Source organism: Vulpes vulpes, chromosome 13 (genome assembly GCF_048418805.1).
Source record: "Vulpes vulpes isolate BD-2025 chromosome 13, VulVul3, whole genome shotgun sequence".
Taxonomy (NCBI): domain Eukaryota; kingdom Metazoa; phylum Chordata; class Mammalia; order Carnivora; family Canidae; genus Vulpes; species Vulpes vulpes.
The window spans coordinates 156,154,075-156,174,135 of record NC_132792.1 but is presented as its reverse complement, the minus strand read 5'-3'; the positions used below and the strand labels follow the sequence as shown (position 1 = coordinate 156,174,135).

The 20,061-nt window shown below is 40.2% G+C and overlaps 1 protein-coding gene across 8 annotated transcripts in view; it reads right to left on the bottom strand.

Annotated features, from left to right (window-relative positions):
• The window catches only part of PTPRC (protein tyrosine phosphatase receptor type C), a 125,778-nt gene that overhangs the window by 48,183 nt on the left and 57,534 nt on the right, over nucleotides 1-20,061 (bottom strand). Inside the window, exons 3-11 of one of the 8 annotated variants that reach the window (XM_072733435.1) lie at nucleotides 17,314-17,334; nucleotides 13,617-13,808; nucleotides 11,027-11,158; nucleotides 8,695-8,835; nucleotides 7,842-7,907; nucleotides 6,637-6,663; nucleotides 4,503-4,712; nucleotides 2,749-2,877; nucleotides 1,445-1,585 (exon numbers count right to left, since the gene is read on the bottom strand). In XM_072733435.1, the coding sequence (XP_072589536.1) occupies nucleotides 1,445-1,585; nucleotides 2,749-2,877; nucleotides 4,503-4,712; nucleotides 6,637-6,663; nucleotides 7,842-7,907; nucleotides 8,695-8,835; nucleotides 11,027-11,158; nucleotides 13,617-13,808; nucleotides 17,314-17,334 (1,059 nt within the window). The remainder of the gene's footprint in view (nucleotides 1-1,444; nucleotides 1,586-2,748; nucleotides 2,878-4,502; nucleotides 4,713-6,636; nucleotides 6,664-7,841; nucleotides 7,908-8,694; nucleotides 8,836-11,026; nucleotides 11,159-13,616; nucleotides 13,809-17,313; nucleotides 17,335-20,061) is intronic. The other 7 variants (XM_072733436.1, XM_072733438.1, XM_072733437.1 and 4 more) reach the window with 7 other exon arrangements.

The window sequence follows — 20,061 nt, the reverse complement described above, 5'->3', positions numbered from 1 at the left end:
ATTGGACTGTAAGGTTAATTCCAATTTTCTAACCCCTCCCAGGTAAATTTTCATAATTTGTAAGCTCTAGAAAATTATTCATTTTACCTAACTTTTTATCTTGGATGCAGAATTGTTTTTAATTTGTAAAAATAATTTACTCTTAGTTCTCTTTTTTTTTCCAGTCAATAGGAGGGTTTCATTTTTTGCTAGAGGTCGACTTTATTATTCTTTTAAAAAACAAGTCTTTACATTGCTGAATAAATTCTTACTATAATTTTGTTCCTTCTTTCAATAACTTTTTTTTTCTCTTCTTTCAATAACTTGATACTCTACACTTGGTTATTTTCTCCCTTCTACTATCTTTGCATTTTGTTGTTTTGGTTCTTAACAGCACTCTCCATTGGTTGTCATTCGGCATACAGCAAAGTGATAAAATTTCTCCTAAAATATCCCTTGCTCTCCCTTCAGGCCACAAAATCCTGCCACATTATGTCTTTACTCAAGTCTGAGTATCTGTCTTTCAAAAGGTAAATTGAGGCCATATTTATTTGTGGTGACTTTTGATATATCGTGGCATATTTCTGCTGCCTTACTTACTGCTTTCTACTAGTATTTTTTTTCTCTCCCTTTCTCTTTCCCTCCCTGACACTTCCACTCCTCCACCTCCTCTTCTCCCTCCCTCCCTCTCTCTCTCCTCTCTTTTCCTCCTCCTCCTCTTCCTCTTTCCTCTCCCTCTGCTTCTTCCTTTTCTCTACTACTTTTTCCTCCTCTCTCTGTCTTTCTTTGGTGGTTACTCATCAATTGTCATACACATAATTCACATATTTTTTCCTAATAGAGTCTACATTTTGGAATCTCCATCCTTCTGTTGAATGGGAGTGGAATTTTAGCACTTTTTCCTCCCTTCACCGAATCTCCAACCCCCCAAATGCTATGATTTTTCCAGAATGGTATTTTCCAACTGTTATTGGCGATTGCAGTCTTGTGATTTACATTGCCGGCATCCTAGTAGCGCTAATTATTATTTTGCCATTGATATTTAGATTTGCTGCTGGGTTTACTAGCCATGTGTTCACTCCTGTCAAAGGCAGCGCTTGACAGAAGGGCAGAGGGTGCAGTAGCACACCAGGAGAATGATGCTGCAGGAGGAAAGGGGAAGTGAGTGAACAAACCATATCATTACCTCAGTTTTGTTTCTACCTTAATCTCACAACAGCCTACAATTTGCAGTTGAAACAACAAACAAGCAAACACACACACACACACACACACACACACACAGAAAACCTTGACAAAAGTTTGGATCTTTGCTCGTGCGTTTTGAAATCCTACTTTAAAAACGGGTACGTATCCATTTCCTGAAACCTCTTCTGCACATCTACAACATCATTTTCTGTGCTCCTCAAAGAATTGTAAGAATATAAGAAGAAATTTTACGCATACGCGTAAGCAATATACTCACTTCCAAAATCCGTTTTAATAATTTTACTTAAGTTCAAAACAAGCTGGCCATTATAGGATACATTCAAGTAACAGGAATAATTTGTTTCAGGTAAAAAGCCTTCCCTTTCAAATTGCATGTCTTTAGATGGAGTATGATTATCTGAAAGAAATAAATATCCCATATTAGTATGTGAATACAATATATCACATTGAACTTTCTCTTTAGATTGCATAACTATAATATCTGTCAGATGAGAAACTTTTACAAATAGTAAATAATATGTAAAAGATACTAGGAACTATCATCATAATGCACAATTTTCCCACACTCAATTTTAAAGAAAATATTAAGAAGTCTAACTGAATTTGAGAGTGTCTCTAATTTAATTGATGGAATGAGTTCTCTGTTCGGAAGCTGAGACTGCATCTGTGCTAGCCTTTGCCTAATAGGTACTGTAGATACATCATTGTTTTACCATCAGTTCATCGTGAATTTGTTCTTGCTTTCCTCACACTACCTGTCTCATAGCCATGAATCTTCTTTATAGCATGATGACTACACCCAGAGTCACTCTGCACCCTTGGTGTATGTGTGTATGTGTGTCTGTCTATCTGAATTGCCAAGTATGGCTCAGCAGATGGATTTATACCAAAAAAAGGAGCTTCCACTTTAAGAAATTCCAATAGAAATAAATCATTAAGTCATTAGTTATTAAAAAGAACCTGTATCTCAATTATTGTCCCTCATATGAACCCAAATTCCTATTCCTCGGGGTACTTACTGTACTTTTCCCATTTTTGTCTTTCATGTAAGTGTTCTTGAGGTTGTCTATAAATTTTGTTGATGGAGGGCTGACCACATAAACTCTTGAGTCGTATGACTTTACTTTTGCTTTTTATTTATTTTATTTTTTTTTACGTTTGCTTTTATTACAGTATGTGTATCATAATTATCCTATAACATCCTTCTCTGATAATCCTTCAACAATGCCTTGGGCATTGTGTATAACAGTTGCCAAGAAAATTCTTGTAAACTAATTGACTTTTACTATTTCAAAGATTACCTTCTTGGGAATGTATTTGTCTGTTTGGTGAATGTGAGTGGTATAAAGAATACAAAGTTTTGACTCCAAGTATACTATGGATCAAAAGAGTGGGGGGTGGGAGGAAGGTAGAGAGTGGTGGGGGGCTTAAGAGGGAGGAAGAAGGGAAGGAGGGAGGGAAGGAGACAGGAAGGAAGAAAGGAAGGAGGAAGGAAGGCATAGATAATATCTAGAACAACTTTCTACCATAAAAATACTCTAATCAAAGCTATATTCTTACCACACTGAAGTCTGTATTTAATTTTACTTTTGTCACAAGTAAAGTTTTTCTTTTGTTCTACTCTTACACAAATAGAAGTATTTGCTTTCTCTTTCTGTGTACAATCTTCCAGATAAAAATTTCCAGGATCTGTCAAAAAGCAGATATAGAAATAGATGATGAGTGTTTCATAATGTGTGCCGCATGCTCAATTAAAGTGACTGAAATTATATTCATAATATAGTCTTTGGCAAGCGTTTAGAGTACTTTTGACAGAGTCTGATAATTCAGAGTTTTGCATGTCTCAGTTTTTTAGCTTATTCTTTTTATTATCACGCATTTGGGCAGCATTTTATTGAGAATTTATCTTACCTTTAAAAAATGGGACCCAAGCAAATGTATAGATGAAATTGCATTTTTTTTGCACATTTTAAAAAACTCTCTTCATTCTTCTTCTTACTTATATCTTCAGTTTTTTAATTACTCTGATTTTTTAATTAAACGATTATTACACAGAGTTATGGGGGTTTCTGCCTCGGGGAATGTGTCTTTTAAGTTGTCATTTTCTGTTTCTAATTGATAATTAACTTCAGTAACTTTTCAAAAAATATCAAACTTTAACCTACGTATTTTTAAAGTTTTTACTTTAACTCTAGTTGGTTAACATACAGTGTAATATTAGTTGCAAGTGTACAGTTTAGCAATTCAACAATTCCATACGGTAACAAGTGCACTCCTTAATCCCCATCACCTACTGATCCCCTTTCCCCTCTGGTAACATCAGAGTGTTCTCTATAGTTAAGAGTCTGTTTCTTGGGACGCCTGGGTGGCTCAGTGGTTGAGCGACTGCCTTTGGCTCAAGGCCTGATCCCAGGTCCGGGGATTGAGTCCTGCATCAGGCTCCCCCCGGGGAGCCTATTTCTCCCTCTGCCTGTGTCTCTGCCTCTCTCTGTGTCTCTCATGAATAAACAAATAAAATCTTCTTTTTAAAAAAAAAAAAAAGAATCTGTTTCTTGCTTTCTTTGTCTCTCTCTCTCTCCCTCTCTCTTATTTTTTCCCTTTGTTTTGTTTCTTAAATCCCATATTTGAGTGAAGTCATATAGTACTTGTCATTCTCTAACAATTTCACTTAGCATTATACTCTCTAGCTATATCCATGTTGTTGCAAATGGCATATCCAATAAAGGGCTAGCATCCAGAATTTATAAAGAGGTTATACAAATCAACGTCTAAAAAACAAGTGACCCAATTAAAACAGGGGCGGAAGGCATGAACAGACATTTCCTTAAAGGTGACATGCAGATGGCCAACAGACCCATGAAGAGATGCTCATCATCACTTATCATCAGGGAAATGCGAATCAAAACTACATGAGCTATAGCATCACACCCACACCCGTCAGAATAGCTAAAAGCAACAACACTAGAAACAAGAGGTGTTGGTGAGGATATGGAGAAAAAGGACCCCTCCTGCACTATTGGTGGGAATACAAACAGGTGTAGCCCCTGTGGAAAACAGTAGGAATAAATTACACCTAATCTACACGAAACACTGTGTAAAAGGAGTGTAGGGAAGGGAAAATAATTAAGAAGACTTATAAGAGTTTCTAACTTCACTGGGTCAGGAGAAGGGAAAGTTCACCCACTGGCCTCCAGCTGACTTCCTGTCCCTCATCCCTGCTCGCTCAGCCGACAGATTCCAGCAACCACTAGAATGCAAGACACATAGAATTGTACTTTTTTGCATATATACAAATAGAAACAATTTATATTTACCTGGTGGTACCTCTAAGGTTAAGGTTTTATTTGGACTCTCACATGAACTGTGACTTATAGTAACATTCAGGTTTTCACATTCTTTTAGGTTAGAGATCACATTGTTCTCACATTGGGCACAATTCACGGTATCATTAACATTTAGTTTTGCTGCAAATGAGTTAGGTTCATAATAATAATATTCCACGGTGATATTTGCGTATCTGTCCTCTGAAAGAAAAAAAGTGAGGGTTATCATTTAAAAATTTTTTTCAGAACAAATAAACCTACCTCAAATGCAAACACCTTAATATAGATTTTCAAAAATTAAAGTATCCAACAAAATATCCCCAGAAACAAACAAAAAAAAAATATCCCCAGAAACATTAAAATGAGAAGAAACACATCAAGTGTATCCATAATTAATTTTTCAAAATTCCCTTTTATTGCTGCCCATCAAGGACCTCAGCTCTTAAGTTTATACTTGGGTGGTTAATAGATTACTGTCTTCCTAACTAGACTGTATTTTCTATGACAGCAAAGTCCAGTCTACGTTGATCATCATCATAAACCCAAATTGTTGCATGAAACTTGTCATTAGTACGGGCTCATTTGTTTGAATTATTTGTTGAATGATGCACCAATGAATGAGATGTCTAGCAAATTTCTTCTTGCTTTATCATTTTCCTTTCTTTCTGAAATGCAGTTTTTGATTACCTGTTTCTCCAAATATGTGGAACGTTAATTCTAGGACCACAGGCCTTATTATTCCTTTACCTGTGTAAAGTTATTGATAATAAACCCTCTGAAGTACCTCTCCCGGTGCCATGTCGCATTCTCTCCTTTATTTAAACACATTCCGTTGACTAGTAAAAATATCTTTTCCACAAATGCTAATTTATTCACTCATTTTTAATCCAAAGAACATTATTAACCCCTTATTCTGTTTAAGACATTGTCCCGGGACCCCTGGGGGGCTCAGCGGTGGAGCGTCTGCCTTCGGCTGAGGGCGTGACCCCAGGGACCCGGGATCGAGTCCCGCATCGGGCTCCCTGGGCGGATCCTGCTTCTCCCTCTGTCTGGGTCTCTCATGAATAAATCAATAAAATCTTTAAACAAGGAAAAAAAAGTCCCAAGCCCTAGGAATGATCAGCTTTTAGAAACATGGAGTCTAACAGAGACAAGCATAGACGTGAGTTGCATAAGATATGCAAACACCTAAAACAAGATTATGCACAAAATAATATGGGAGTAGGGTGGGGAGACACCTATTCCAATTGCAGGGATAGGAGAGGCTCTCCAGAGGAGATGGGTGACTCAGTTTGTGTTTTAAAATACAAGCAGGACATAGCAAAACAGATGGGGGGGGCTGGATAAAGATGTAAAGATGGAGTGGGGTCCTAAGTGTGGGGGACGAAGAGCGGGGGAGAGCACAGAGGCACTGGGCAAACATTGTGTGTTTAGAAAACGGTAAGTAGTTTCACACCAGTTAAGTGACGAGTGTAAGGAGGCAAAAATACAGGAGGAATATGATCATAAAAGGCCATATTAATTAAGCCAACATATGAGGGCTGATCTTTGCATCAGGTGCATGGGGAGCTGCTGAAGGCGGAGACTTCAGTGGGGAGATTCCCAAACATTTGGAGGGTGAAGCCCCTGCCATGGAAGACTTTCTCCGAGAGGAGAGTAGGAAGGTGGGACGAGTTGTACAAACTGTCCTCAAGCACCTGCTTTGAGCCAAAACCCCGGCAAGACAGAAAGACAGGGGCAGAGACAAAAACAGATTCTTCTTGACCAGCCTTGAAGGCCTGCTCCCCATTGCACAGGATCATCACACTGCATCCCCACCCCCGGCAACCCTAAAGCAAACTTGCTATCTTCATTTCACGCATACCCAAACTCAAGTTAAGTGGCTTCACCAAAGTCGTCTAGCTAGTAATTAGTATTCCTGGTGCTCCAAATTAGGTTTGGACACGACGTCAAAGCTTCTTGCCCCTGAAGGTCACTGGCTCTGAAGATTTGGGACTAATCATTGCTGGGAAATGAGAGCCAGTGGACTTAGTGTGCTACTACTGGGTCTTGAAGCTTGGAAGGAAGAAGGAAATAATTAAAGTGATATTCTAAAATGATATACGCAACCTCTAGATAAACTTACCACATGTTTGCCTAGGTTCTGGGGAAACTGTAAGAGAAAAAAAAAAGGAGTGCAAATTATTAAAATTTCATTTACAATATCTCTGCTATAGTCATTGTGGGAAAGGGTGGTTTATCGTGTTTCAAGTTCATAAATTGTCAAGTCTATGAGTTAGGCTTAATAGTGCAGGGTTTGCCTAATACGATGTTTTCCCATCAAAACTTCAAATGTTATAAACTCATGAGCTAGTTCTAGAAAAACGTTTTCACGAATTTCCCCACTAAACGTGATGGTGATCGTAAGAATATTCCGATTTTTGAGCACACATTTGATTACGGGGTGGTGACATGCCCAACTATCCACGCAGCCAAAAACATTTAAAGCTCCTCATCCCCTTGATTAATCTCAAAACAGATTTATATAATTATAACCCCTGGAGAGTTCAGCTTACACCTTTGCTTAAAAATTCAGAAAATAGGCACAGGCTGCTTCATTCCCTAGTTTAACTGTTGCTAAGTTGTTTGCGCGTCTACTGGATCCAGGGTAATTAATGGCTCTTTCCAGAAACTGAAACACATCTTGGGTGAAGCACATGTACTTAACTAAACAACGAGTGGAAATGTGCTTTGTGAAAGCCGAGAGAGCTCTGCTAATCTGGTCTCCGAATTGCAAGAACTGGGGACAGGACGGTGGGCCTGCAGTCTCCGCCACCGCCGACCCACTGACTGGCACTGCCGACTCTGGGGTTCGTTCCCTAGAGGCCCCTCGCCCTGGCTTCCTGCTCCACATCCCGTGACTGGGGCTCTAGAAACAATCCCCTGCTATTCACCACTTGGAATGGAGAAATCCATTGATAGAATCGTTCTTTTTCATACTAATACCTCAGCCCACTCTTGGAGAAAGAAGTCTCAGTGTATGCGATTATTTCTCTACGCATCTGCACACAGTACACAACTCCTGGGGGCTGCCCACTAGAGCAGTGGGGTGGTAGGGTATTCCGGTAGCAGGAATGCCCTACAACAGCTGGCCCTGATCTCACCAGCTGTTGCCCTGCTAAAATACGTGGTGCGAGGCTCACTGCTGTGCCACAGCCCCCGCGGTTAGAATACTCCATTGAACTTCTCAAGAGAACGAGCCCAGTGTAGAGCAAATGGAAGACCCTTCTAGGAGCCCATCCCAGGTACATGGTGGTGGTGTGGTTGTATGGCTGGGGGTAAGATTGTCACCTATTGTTGTGGGAGCAGTTGTATGGTTAGTGCTTGTTGCGGGTGAAGTGGACGTATGAGTCTCATCTGCAAGGAAATGAACAGAGAATAAAAGTTAATGAGTTTGCCATACGGAAGGGCAACCGAATCTTCACTACAGGAGTCCTCCTTGGAATGAACGCTTGCTCATTTTTTTTTTTTTTTTTGGTGCTTATTTTTAAAATAAGAAAATGAATCAGCACTTTCTCTACCAATGGCCTTTTAAGATAACCAACATTTCCAATAATTAGGGCTTGACATCACAGAAGTCGGGAGAAACTATCCACTCTTTGGTGCGCTTCTTACCTGATGTGCCATCGTCCTCACACTACTCCTTTCTCCTTCAATTACAACTTCCTTATTTTAATTCCAAATACGGATTCCAAATACGGATACCAGTTACTCTATTATTATTATTATTATTATTATTATTATTATTATTATTCATTGCCTGCCAGCCTTTCTACATATTCAGTTCCCACATCAATCCTATAACATGGATATTATAATATCCTTTTTTTTTTAACAGAAGAGACACACACAAATTATGAGCAGCTTATGCATAAGTCAAGGAGGCTGGATTTGACCCCGGGCGGGGCTAGAGGACACAAGAGCCTATTATCTTTCTTCTTTGCCATCAACGTTCACACTACGAATAACAAAGTAAAATATGCAAAGAAAAAAGCTTCCTGGCAAGTTTATCTTGTCTAATTTAGTATCAATATGTGAAACTTGGTAAACCGGGAAACCTCCAAATGATGTCCGGCCTGAGGTTAAAGGGCTGCAGGGCGTCCCTAGCTTGCACGTCTCTGTCCCCCCCACCCGGGGCTCGAACCTGAGGAGCTGGCATTGGCCGGGATGCTGGAGGCGCGCGGAGGCGCCGCGGAGCTGCTGCGTGCGGGCGGGGGGGAGGCTACTGGGGTGGCAGCTGGGTCTGCGGGGAAGGTGCGGGGGGTGGTCCACTCTCCCGAGGACCCTGCAAGCACAAAGGCCGTCGCCGCTGGCGTCGTGTCTGCCACACAAGGGGACGCCCAGAGGGGCCCCCAGCGGACCCAGGACCCCGAGGCCCAGCCCCGGGGGGCCCTTGCTCTGTAGAACCGCGCGGACACCTGCAAGGTGCGTGGAAGAGGGGGTTCGGCTGGGACCCCGGGCGCACGCGGCACGTGCCATCAGGGCTCGCACTGCCGGTCTAGGGGCCCCACCCAGAGAAGCTGCCCCTGGGTGGCGGGTGGCCTTGGGTGGCAGTGGGAATGCACCCAGGGGACCGCGTGGGGGGCTGACACCCCAGGCCTGCCGCGGAGCTCCGGGTGTGCAAGCCCGGGTGGAGGGTGGCGGACGGGGAAGCGCAACCTGCCCTGTGCACCCATGGGTGTGCCTCTCTGGGTGCAGAGGGGGGCTGGGGGGGGTGCTGGGTGCAGGTGCTTCGGGCCACTGTCGGATGCCTCTGCCTCCCCGCCCCCAGGACACCCCCTCCGCCGTAGGGGCCCCTCCCCGGGGGAAAGCAGGTGGCTCTGGAGCCCGCGGCGCCCGAGGACCCTGGCACCCCTCCCCTAGGGTGCAAGCCCCCCCCCCCCAGGAGCACACCGATAGAGAGGCGGGGGTCAGGGGGTCAGAGCTCAGGCCCCCCCCACCCCCAACCCCGCCCCCGGGCATCGCGCAGCGCCCACCGCGGGGCCGCACCCAGCGCACCCCAACCGCACCTGCCAAGACTCTGGGTTTGGGTCTCGGCTCCTCTCCCCAATCCGGCCCCCACCCGCCCCCCGTTTAACTGCGCCGCCACGGAAACCGTCAGCAGCAGCTCCCCAGGCCCTTTCCTGCTTTAAAAAATAATAATAATTTTTTTTTTTTTTTTTTTTTTTTTTTTTTAGACCCAGAACTGGTCCTCTGCCAAGTTTTAAGAATCGGCGGGTTTGTCCCTTGCCTTCTAGCGTGTTCTTTCCCAGTCCCCTGCGCAAGCCTGGCCTCCCCCCCCCCACCTCCCTGCCTAGGCCCTTGCTCTCCAGCTCCCCCCTGCCCCCTCCCTAAATCCCCTACCTCCCTATTTTATGGGAAAACTACAGTTCCCTTGCGTAGGTAATCTCTGAGCTGCTTTCGGAGTGACTTTTACAATTTTAATTAGGGGAATTAATCCTAATCAGCTTTTAATCAGTGCGGCTTGGAGGGAGGAGTCCCCTGGGGAGCGCAGGGCGCCTCCGGTGAGGGACCGCCCAGCTCATGCACCGCCTGGGAATCCCTGGCTTTGCTGGAAGCTCCACTTTTTTTTTTTTTTTTTCCTCCCTGGGGTTCTGGGGCAGCTGGCCTGGGTGGAGCGAGGCGGGGCCGAGGGCAGCTCCCTTGGCAGCTCTTAAAGCAGGTGCACAGCCTGTCATGATCTTTGCACCAAGGGAAGAGCGTTAATACTGAAAAAAAAAAAAAAAAAAAAAAAAACATCATTCTTCGTGATTTGCTTGATTTCCGTGTTCAATTCGCGCTTGAGGCAAGGCCACTGCGGTGCCAGCCCCGTGGGCTCCCCCATTTAGATCTTTGAAATGATCCGAGGCCCTCGGGCCACTACACTCTTGCAGGTGTCTGCGCGCATCCCGGTTTCTCGGGATAAAAAAAGACACCAGGAAGCGGTGGAGATGCTGACTTTGGAAAGACCAGGGGGAGGATGCTTTGCCTTGTTTCTATACACGGAGATGCTCAGCTGGAAGGAAGCTTTAATATTTGAATGGGGACTGGGAAGCATCTATTTCTTTTTTCCATTCTTGAAAAAAAAAAAAGCAATTAAATTTTGGTTACGATTTCTTAGTGCCCTTCACTGATGATGGAAGTCGTTCACCCTTCACGATTTTGTTTATTGGTCAGAGGTCTTTAAGCAACGATTCACATATATTGTTCTTTATTGCCAGCAAGAGGTTTTCACTGGGCAACGGTGCTGGCCTCAAATAGAAACGTATAGAGCACCCTACATAACTGTTTCCCCCAAAACAGGTCTGTCCTTTATTCTCGAAAGATTCCTTCTGGGCAATCTCCTCTCTGCCACAAGGACCTGAGTGGTGCGGCCTCACAGACTAAGCGTAACCAGGAAAGTAGGAAATTGCAAATTCACCAACTGGCAGGTGCTACCCGTTTAGCAAGTGGCTGGACTCCCTCACACTGGTCTTAAGCCTGACAGCCCCGCAAACCTGATGGGTCATTCCTGCCTGGTGCAGGGGTGCGTGCGAGAAGGGCAACAGTGCTGCTGGGTGTCTGCGGGTCGGGTCCGGCAGAGGATGCCTGCGAGCCTGTGTGCGTGAGGAGAGGCGGCTGTGTGACACCTAAGGTAAGAAAGTGAGATCATTTCAGTATTTCCCCGCAGATGAGACATTTAAATACTAGGAGGTTATAACTATATTTCTTTACCAGACCGTGAAATGTGTGTCTGCCTCTACTTAAATTCACCTGGCAGTAAGGTGGCACCTGAGTCCTTGATTTACATATTCCCAGAGGCTCCCTTTGGGCCATGATATCACGGATGACTCAGGTTTCCAGGTGGCATTGGACCCCCTAGGCCCTAGGAGCTTTTTGAACCAACCCTCCTTCAACTCGACACACTGAAAGTTGAGATAGTGCTTTGTAGGAAGAATCAGGAAAGAATCCCTCAATATACAATATATAATATGCAAATCGAAAAAAGAAAAATGGGCAAGACATGTAACAGATATGTAATATATACAGTGGCCAAAAGGCATATGCAAAAATGCTCATCACATGACAGTTTTTCAATGTAAAAGTGAAATACTTTAACTATCACACTAGGTTTATTATATCTAGTATTGGAAAAAAATGTGGGGAAACAGTTGCACACACGCACACACACATACATTGTCACAGAATTCCATGTCTAGAGTCTGGAGGGTTTACCACCAATAAAAACAGTATCTTTAAAGGATCAGGATTTGCAGAAATAGTACTTTCATTGTGCCTGTGTGTAAAGTAAATACTATATATATATATATATATATATATATATATACATACATTTTAGTATTTATAAGCATAAGTATTTACTTTGTATAGACTTCTATATTGGTGTTTTGCAAAAGGCATAACACATTTTTATAAAAATAATATTACATGATTATGTTAATTATTGTTGAACGATTCTGAAAACGTTTGAAGATATTGCAGCGTTAGAAAAATGGATTGAGGGAATTTTTCCCCCCTATACTTATCAGTAAGCAGGAAATTCCGATTGTATCCCACAGCATAGATCAATTACAAACAAAAATTAAATAACACATACAGATTTTACCCCAGTAGATAATTGAAATATCACCTGATAGCAAGATGACTCTCTAGAGGGGGAAAAATGGGTTCTTTTATTGGAAAGTGTAAGAAAACCTTCCAAGCTAATCTCACTAGCAGTATTATTGCGCCAGGGCAAGCTAGTATTAATATCGTTCATCTTCATTCCCAATATATTCCATTTTAAACATTTCTTCTCACATTTTGCTTCATATGGAATGGTGTATGCATGTGTTTGTGTACAAGAAGTGAAATGCGGAACCTTTGAAATGGAACCTCTGAAGTGTGCCATTTATTCAGGAAAAACCTTGAGCCTGAAATGTTCTACTTAGCCATCAACACCCTCATTCTCACAATCCTCACATTCCTTTTTTTTTTTTTTTTTTTTTTTTAATTTTGGGCCATGAAACCGAATGCTTGCAATGTTCACAGAGGTCCTGGCCACTATTCTGCTGGGGCAGCAGAGAAAGATGGAATGTTCGGTTCTGTCATCAACATAAGGAGGCATTTATCTTTATTTAACTGCATATTACAGGAAATAAACTTTATCAATATGGTATTCAAAACATTACAATGTACCCCCCCCCCCCAATTTCTCAAATAGTGCCATACATAAGTGTTTTCCAAACCGAGATTAATGGCAGTGTGAAGCAAATAGCTTAGGCTCTGATCGGAATATGTCTATAAACCTGCTTGCCTCAGAAAACGACAGGATGGCACATTATTTCAGAAAAGGCATAAACAAACCTCACGATGGTTGATTTAGGTACCGAATACACTGACAGAACTAACAATAAATAAATATAGAATGAGCAAATCACAGATTTATTGGGATTCCGAAGAGCCTCCGTGGTCTTCCGTGGAAAGAAAATGCCTCCCACGTCACTGGTAGTTTGTTATGAATGTGGCCACAGAACCTTAAATTAAACCATTAGGGCTCTCAACCTGATTATTATTTTTAATAATGCAAATATCCCTGGAGGAAGTGCACATAGCAAAAGTGGATTATTCATCCTCAGTGTGTTTTTTTTTAAATAATTTGTCTATCTCCACTAATTTTCTGATATTGAGAATCTAGAGTTGAACAGAGAAAGGTTCTTCTTCGGAATTACAGCCAGGGAGGGCTAGACTGACAAAGCCTTGAAATAGTGAAATCTGATGTCCAGAGCTGCGAAAAACTTAAGTAAGCAGAAACTGGGCCGATGATGCAGAGCGTGTAGCTCAGAGGTTGCCCAAGAAACTCCCCTCCTACCCCCCAACGTGAGTTGTGGGGGCCCCCCTTCCACCCCTCCTTGCCAGTACGCATTCATTACTTTGGTCAGTCAGTATTGCATGAACACCTAGACGTCCTACACTTTGCACACTTGAGTAACATCACACAGAGAAACTGCACATAGAATTTAGAGAAAAGCTGTTCTGATAACTTTCGAATTCAAAAAGAAAGACGAGTGCTCCCAAACTCATTTCAGTTAACACTTCTGCGCCAACCTGTCACATCATGAGACTTAGCATTATCCAAAGGATTCCGGGATTCTTCAGTCGATGTACTGTCTGGACTAAGAGGAGGCGTGGTCTCTGATGAGTAATTTTCTCTTTCAGAGATGCTTGGGAGTGAGAATGCAGTGGTGCGGGTGGGTAAGGGGTCGCCTGGAGCACTGGGCTTTTCTGTTGAGTTCAGTCCTATTGTGTTCATGGGAGATGGAAGAAGGAAAACAAAATAAGTGTGTGAATCATATCCTGCAACATATACTCATCTGAGTTTACTAACTGCCCAGTCCTTTATGGCACACATATAAGTATTTATACATATATGTGTATATGCACGCACAACATACAGACATGATATATGATCTGTGTATATATACATATATGTGTACACGGTGTGTGTATATGTTAGTAAATACCAATACATATATACACACATGCATATATATATATATAAATATAAATATAGAGGTACAGATGCATAGACTTAGATATAAAATGAGCTATAGAACAGAGGCTAAAGATACAAATGGGGAAGTGAAGTTGAAAGCAACTATTCCCTGCCCTCTTCCCATTTAATTGCTAGATTCTCAGAAGGATGGAGCACAGGCAGAAAGAAAACCGATCAACAGAAATTGTGAAAAAATATTTGCATATACAAATGCATATAATATATATATGGCTTATCAATGAGGAAAAGAGAAAGAGAAACTCCAAAGGAGATTATAGGAGGACTAGTGTTCCAGGAGAAAGAATGAAAGATAAAATCCTAAGTACAAGTTATTATTTTTTAAAAAATCAGAGTCAAACAAAGCAAAGATTGCGTAAAAGGGAAACAAAGTCTCAGGTACACAAATGGCCCAAGTCTACAAAAATGTTTTCAACTTTTTGAGAATATAAGAAATACAATTTGAGAACTTGAAATAACATTTTCCGCAGTTTCAATTCCCCTTGGAAGAAAAAACCATGCGAAAAGGTGGTGTTGAAAAAGGTATAGGCCCAGCTGACTGGAGTCTATAATTGGTAAAAGCTTTCTGCAGGGCACATTAGCACCCTATGGTACTTTAAATTTTGGGTATTCTCTTACTCACAATGTGTATTTCTTTATACAAGGATGGGGGGGGGTGCAGAGATAACACCAAACGTTATTAAAAAACAAAACAAAAAAAGTGCCACATTGTGATTTCTGGATATTGAGGTTATAGTATTTTTTCTACATCATCTACCTTTACTATGTATTTGCTTCTACGAATAGCTAAATTTATGTTTTTCAATATTCAATGAACAAAAAATTGCATGATATTACACAAGTATTTTAACAATTCAGTTCAACAAGAATGGGTAAGAGAACATGGCACGAATAAGGGAAGAGAAAGAAGGGGAGAAACTGGAAAGAGTAGAAGTGATAAGAATCAAGAACCAAAATTAAAAGATTACTGAATAGGGAATTAAGAAAATGGAAGTAGAAAGGACATACAGAAGTCCTAATTTCATTCCCTAATACCAAAGGCAAAGTGAAATTGATGTTTGCTAAATAGGTAAAAAAAACATCTTATACCCTCTTGAACTGCCCCAAGGCCATGCACATGAAATAATGTGGAACTCTTCTGTGGCTACAGAAATCCAAAGTGATAGTACAGTTGTTACTATCTTTGTTTTCCAAGGAAAATTTTCAGTCTCTAGAAGGTCGTAACCCAATAACTCCCAAATCAACATATTTACTGACAAACTTACACCCATAGTATAAGTCGACAGATCTAGCTAAGTAATAAGGCAAGTGGCTCCTTCTTGGCTTCACTGTAAAATTGTAAGTCTAGCTTGACTTATTCTCTCATCTGCTCTTTGTTGAGTAAGAGGGAGGCATGGGGGTGGAAGAAAAGACAGCAGAAAGGAAGAGAGGGAGAGAACAGGGAAGGGGGAGAGGGAGAGAACAGGGAAGGGGGAGAGGGAGGAGCTTAAAATTCTATGCAATAACATTAGTACACTTTCATCATTAGAGACTTGAACAATTTCTCATTTGTTGTTTTTAGGTTAAACTATCTTTGGTGTTGGCAGGATTCCGGTGGTACATCCACTCTGAGAGAAATGTCCTGATGTCGTCCCTTTATCACCCACTCCCACTTTTCTTTTAGATTTGAATTACAAAAGAGACGAACGGGAAAAATCACTCCAAATACCTCGCATAATAGTTCTGTGCTTCGTTGAAGAGTAGCATTCCTAAAGATTCTATCTCACCAAGCAAATTCACTTCAAGGTCTATGAAAAAACGGTGTTCAGAAAACTGCCTTCCTACCTAGAAGCCTTAATATTCTTGCATATGTCTGAAGCTCAATGCACTTTCCCTAATTCAATGGAATAAGAATTTAACTCAGGATCAAAAAAAAAAAAAAAAAAAACACACACACACTCCAATTGCCAATTCTACATTGTCCTTCATCTTCACTTTGGAGATACCACTGGTTTCCATTGATCATTTTCGTGCTGGCAACATTCGCCAGAGCCATTCTCGTTTGCATTTGGGGTCACTATTTTGACTTACCTGATGTCATCACTTGGAGGCTTGACAGTTCAGACACAATGGGAACTCTCTCAAGAAGATGATGAGTCATCTACCATTTTAAACATTCACTCCCCATCCTACCCCCTTCTTCCTCCCCTCCTGCAACAATAGCTAATTTATATGATTGAAATGAACTTAATCCTTTGTAAAAGGCGGAGATGCTAAAATGCATGAGAGGAGCCGGCATAAACCAATCACATCTATGCACTAATGATTTTCATGTTTTTATGAAACTTCTTTGCCATACCATGCACTAAAACCTTAATATTGCATCTTTTAAAAAATAAGAGAGTATACTACTTACACAGATTCAGGAATGTTTTATTATTTTTCACATAGTTCTTTGTTTTCATAGTTTGGAATGAATTTTAATTACACAAATATTTCCTTTAATTACCCAATTCCCAGACCATTTTGAATGCACCTAACTGGAACTCTGCATTAGAATTATGAAATGAGAATTATCGTAGTGGCTGTACTTACCTTTTTATTGCATAACGTCAACCATATGGTGAATCAAGAAATCAGTAATACATTTTAAACAACAATAACATTTAAGTGATATAACTTATTTTCTTATTTTGCATGTAGCATGTATGAAGTTATTTTTAACATCTTCATTGTTTAAACTTAACTTATCTCAGGGTTAGAATATTCATTAAGACTACTAATTCCATTGTGACAATAGAACTTAGACATGATTATGATAAAATATCTTACTAAACTCAAAGTTTCTCATTTTTATATATATGTATATACATATATAATATGTTTAGAAGTCTAATTTCTCAGATAATTCCTTAACTGATTTTTGAGCTACAAAATTTTGTGATCTAACTTGAACTGTTTGTAACGATAAAATTTAAAGAGATTGGAGTCCTGCCATGTAATTTATTACCAAGTTTAAGAAAAGCTATAAATTATACACAATAATATGTATACAAATGATACATTCAAGTAGTTTCAAACTTTATATCTTATAAGCAGGAATATTAAGAACAAGAAAATATCAGGAATGATTATTATAACATTCGTCCTTATAAAATGATTTTACTAGGTAATAATAGAAAATTCTATCAACATTAAATATGTAAAGTTTGCAAAAAAATAAATAAATAAAATGCAAATATTAATTCTTACCAGAACTGGAAACATTTACTCCTGAAAAAAAGAAAACAAACATCTCTTAGAAAATGTCAAATTTCATATATATGTATATACATACATGAATACATATATACATTTTATGTATATATGCTAGTTAACATTCACAAAGTGGCAATTTTCAGTACATTTTACCCCACTGAAGCTACATTCCTTCGCTGAATGTCATGTTTAGAAAGCCCAAGTGTGTGTGTCAAAACTATGTTATTAGTTTTTGAATCTCAGGTAAAATAAGAAAAATAATAAAATAAAGGAGAGCTATTAGAATTAATCTCAAGCCTGCAAAGGATTCCCCAAAATGGATTCATTTATTTAGATAACGATTATTTATTGAGTGCCTACTTTATGCTAGACATTATGCCACGTTCTAGGGATATAATATAACCAAGATGTAGAAATTTCCTGTCCCCCTTCAGTCTCACACTGAGTTCAGTGTGAGATATAGACCAAAAAAAAAAAAAAAAAAGTCATACAATGTGATGATCAATGAGACAGAATGTGCTATAGAAGCACATAGAGAGATCATCTAATTTAGACTTCCACGGTTGATGGCCAGCTGGTGGAGGAGGTAATAGAGAGGGTTTCTTGAATACATTTAAGCTGTGACCTAAAGGATTATGGACAGTTAGCTTAGTCCTAGAGGAGTAAGAAGTTGGGATTTGTCCTACAGGCTTTCGATAGCCATCAGAGAAAGGTGCTTAAGGGAGGTCTAATGGAGAAGCATTTTAATTTTTTATTAAACCTGTTGTAGAATGGAAAATGGGTAATCAGGAACAAAGCTGGGGACAGGAACATTGGGAGACCAAAATAAAAACGTTTGAGAAAGATGATGTTCTACATGAGGAAAATGGTACCAAAAAAAAGAAAGAAAGAAAGAAAAAGACACGAAAAATATCTGTGAAATATTTGAAAGTAGTTATCAAGATTTTGTGGATCCTTAAAAATAATATAAAAGACTTTGTGGATCTTTGCAAGTAAGAAAGGCAGGGATTGAGTCAAAAGGAAAACGTTCAGGTTGATGGTTTAACATACTAGGCAATTACAGTTAGGTAGATTATGGAGGCTTTCACCAAGCTAAAGGAGAAAGAAAAGCAAAAGAGACAGGAAAATTTGGTATGTTTGAGACTTTTATGTAAACACGTTCAGTAATATGTGGAGGTGGAGGTTGGTAGCTCAGGATGTGCATTCTGGCTAAGGCTCTGGATCAGCATAGAGATGGATATTGTGGCTACGAAGGTGAAGGAGATCCCCAGTCATAAAAAAAGAGGACTGCCCAGGATAGAATCCTGAAGTTGAATAAATGTTAAAGGAGAGGGACAGCAAAGGTGACTTAATTTTCTACGTAGAAGGGAAATTGAAGTCAACAAGAGTTACGAATAGAGAGTGTTTTCAAGAAGGAAATAAATGAAATCAAATGAGATGAGAGCTAACGTGGATCGATTGGATGGATTTATCAAGTGGGCTGGTGGGAATGTTGGAAAATCCAGTTTTATTTCTGTGATGGGAACTGGATTGAGTCTGCAGGGGAGTGAGGCATGTTTTCATCCCCCTTCTTTGTAATGGCTATTAACAAGATCATAAAGTTCTTTCCCAAATGATAGTGAACTGATGTGAAAAGGAATCAAGCATCAAATAAAATAACAGGTGCGCTAGTATTTAAGGCACCTTCCTGCCTTGAGGTTTTATTTTCTGATCTGAAAAAAAATTTTTCCCCTCAGAAATATCATCAGGGGATTCCTGGGTGGCGCAGCGGTTTGGCGCCTGCCTTTGGCCCAGGGCGTGATCCTGGAGACCCGGGATCAAATCCCACATCGGGCTCCTGGTGCATGGAGACTGCTTCTCCCTCTGCCTATGTCTCTGCCTCTCTCTCTCTCTCTCTCTCTGTGACTATCATAAATAAATAAATTAAAAAAAAAAAAAGAAGTATCATCAGATGAGTATGACCCAGTAGTCTTCAATGATGTTCCCTGGCTTACTCCTTAATATAAAAAGTATTTGTGTATTATATGTTATATATTATTATGTATCATTTATATTATATATAAATCATAATTATCAAATTATTAAAGTATATATTATTAAAATTTATATTGTATCAAATATTTTCTTACTTTCTCATTGCGGTTTTTTTTTTTTTTAAGATTTTATTCATTTCTTTGACAGAGAGAAAGAGCACAAGCAGGGGAAGCTGCAGAGGGAGAAGGAGAAGCAGACTCCCAGCTGAGCAAAGAGCCTGATATGAGGCCCATTCCCAGGACCCTGAGATCATGACCTGAGCTGAGGGGAGATGCTTAACCGACTGGGCCCCCCAATGGCCCCTCATTAAAGTTCTCTACTTTTTCTTTTCTTTTTTTTTTTTTTTTGAATAGAAATTAAGTAGATCAATTTATTTTTTTGTATACTTCACAGGTATAATTTTGGAAGGGCTATTTGACAAATTTCAGCATTAACTGCCAACTCTATAGACATGTTCAACAAAAAAGGCATTTACTCTTGGCCCTTTTAATACAGGCAAAGTGTCCTATTGCCTGTATGCAAATGAGAGATGCAGTAACAGATCTGAGGGCTTATTAAAAGAAATTAGGTATTTTTTCCAAACGTTATTTGGTTGATAACATAATACAAACATAACATGAATGGTTTCATGACCACCAGCAATTTGCAGAATAAAACCCGTAAGTCTACTTACTTCAAAGGCCAAAACTAGTGAAGCAGTATTAAAAT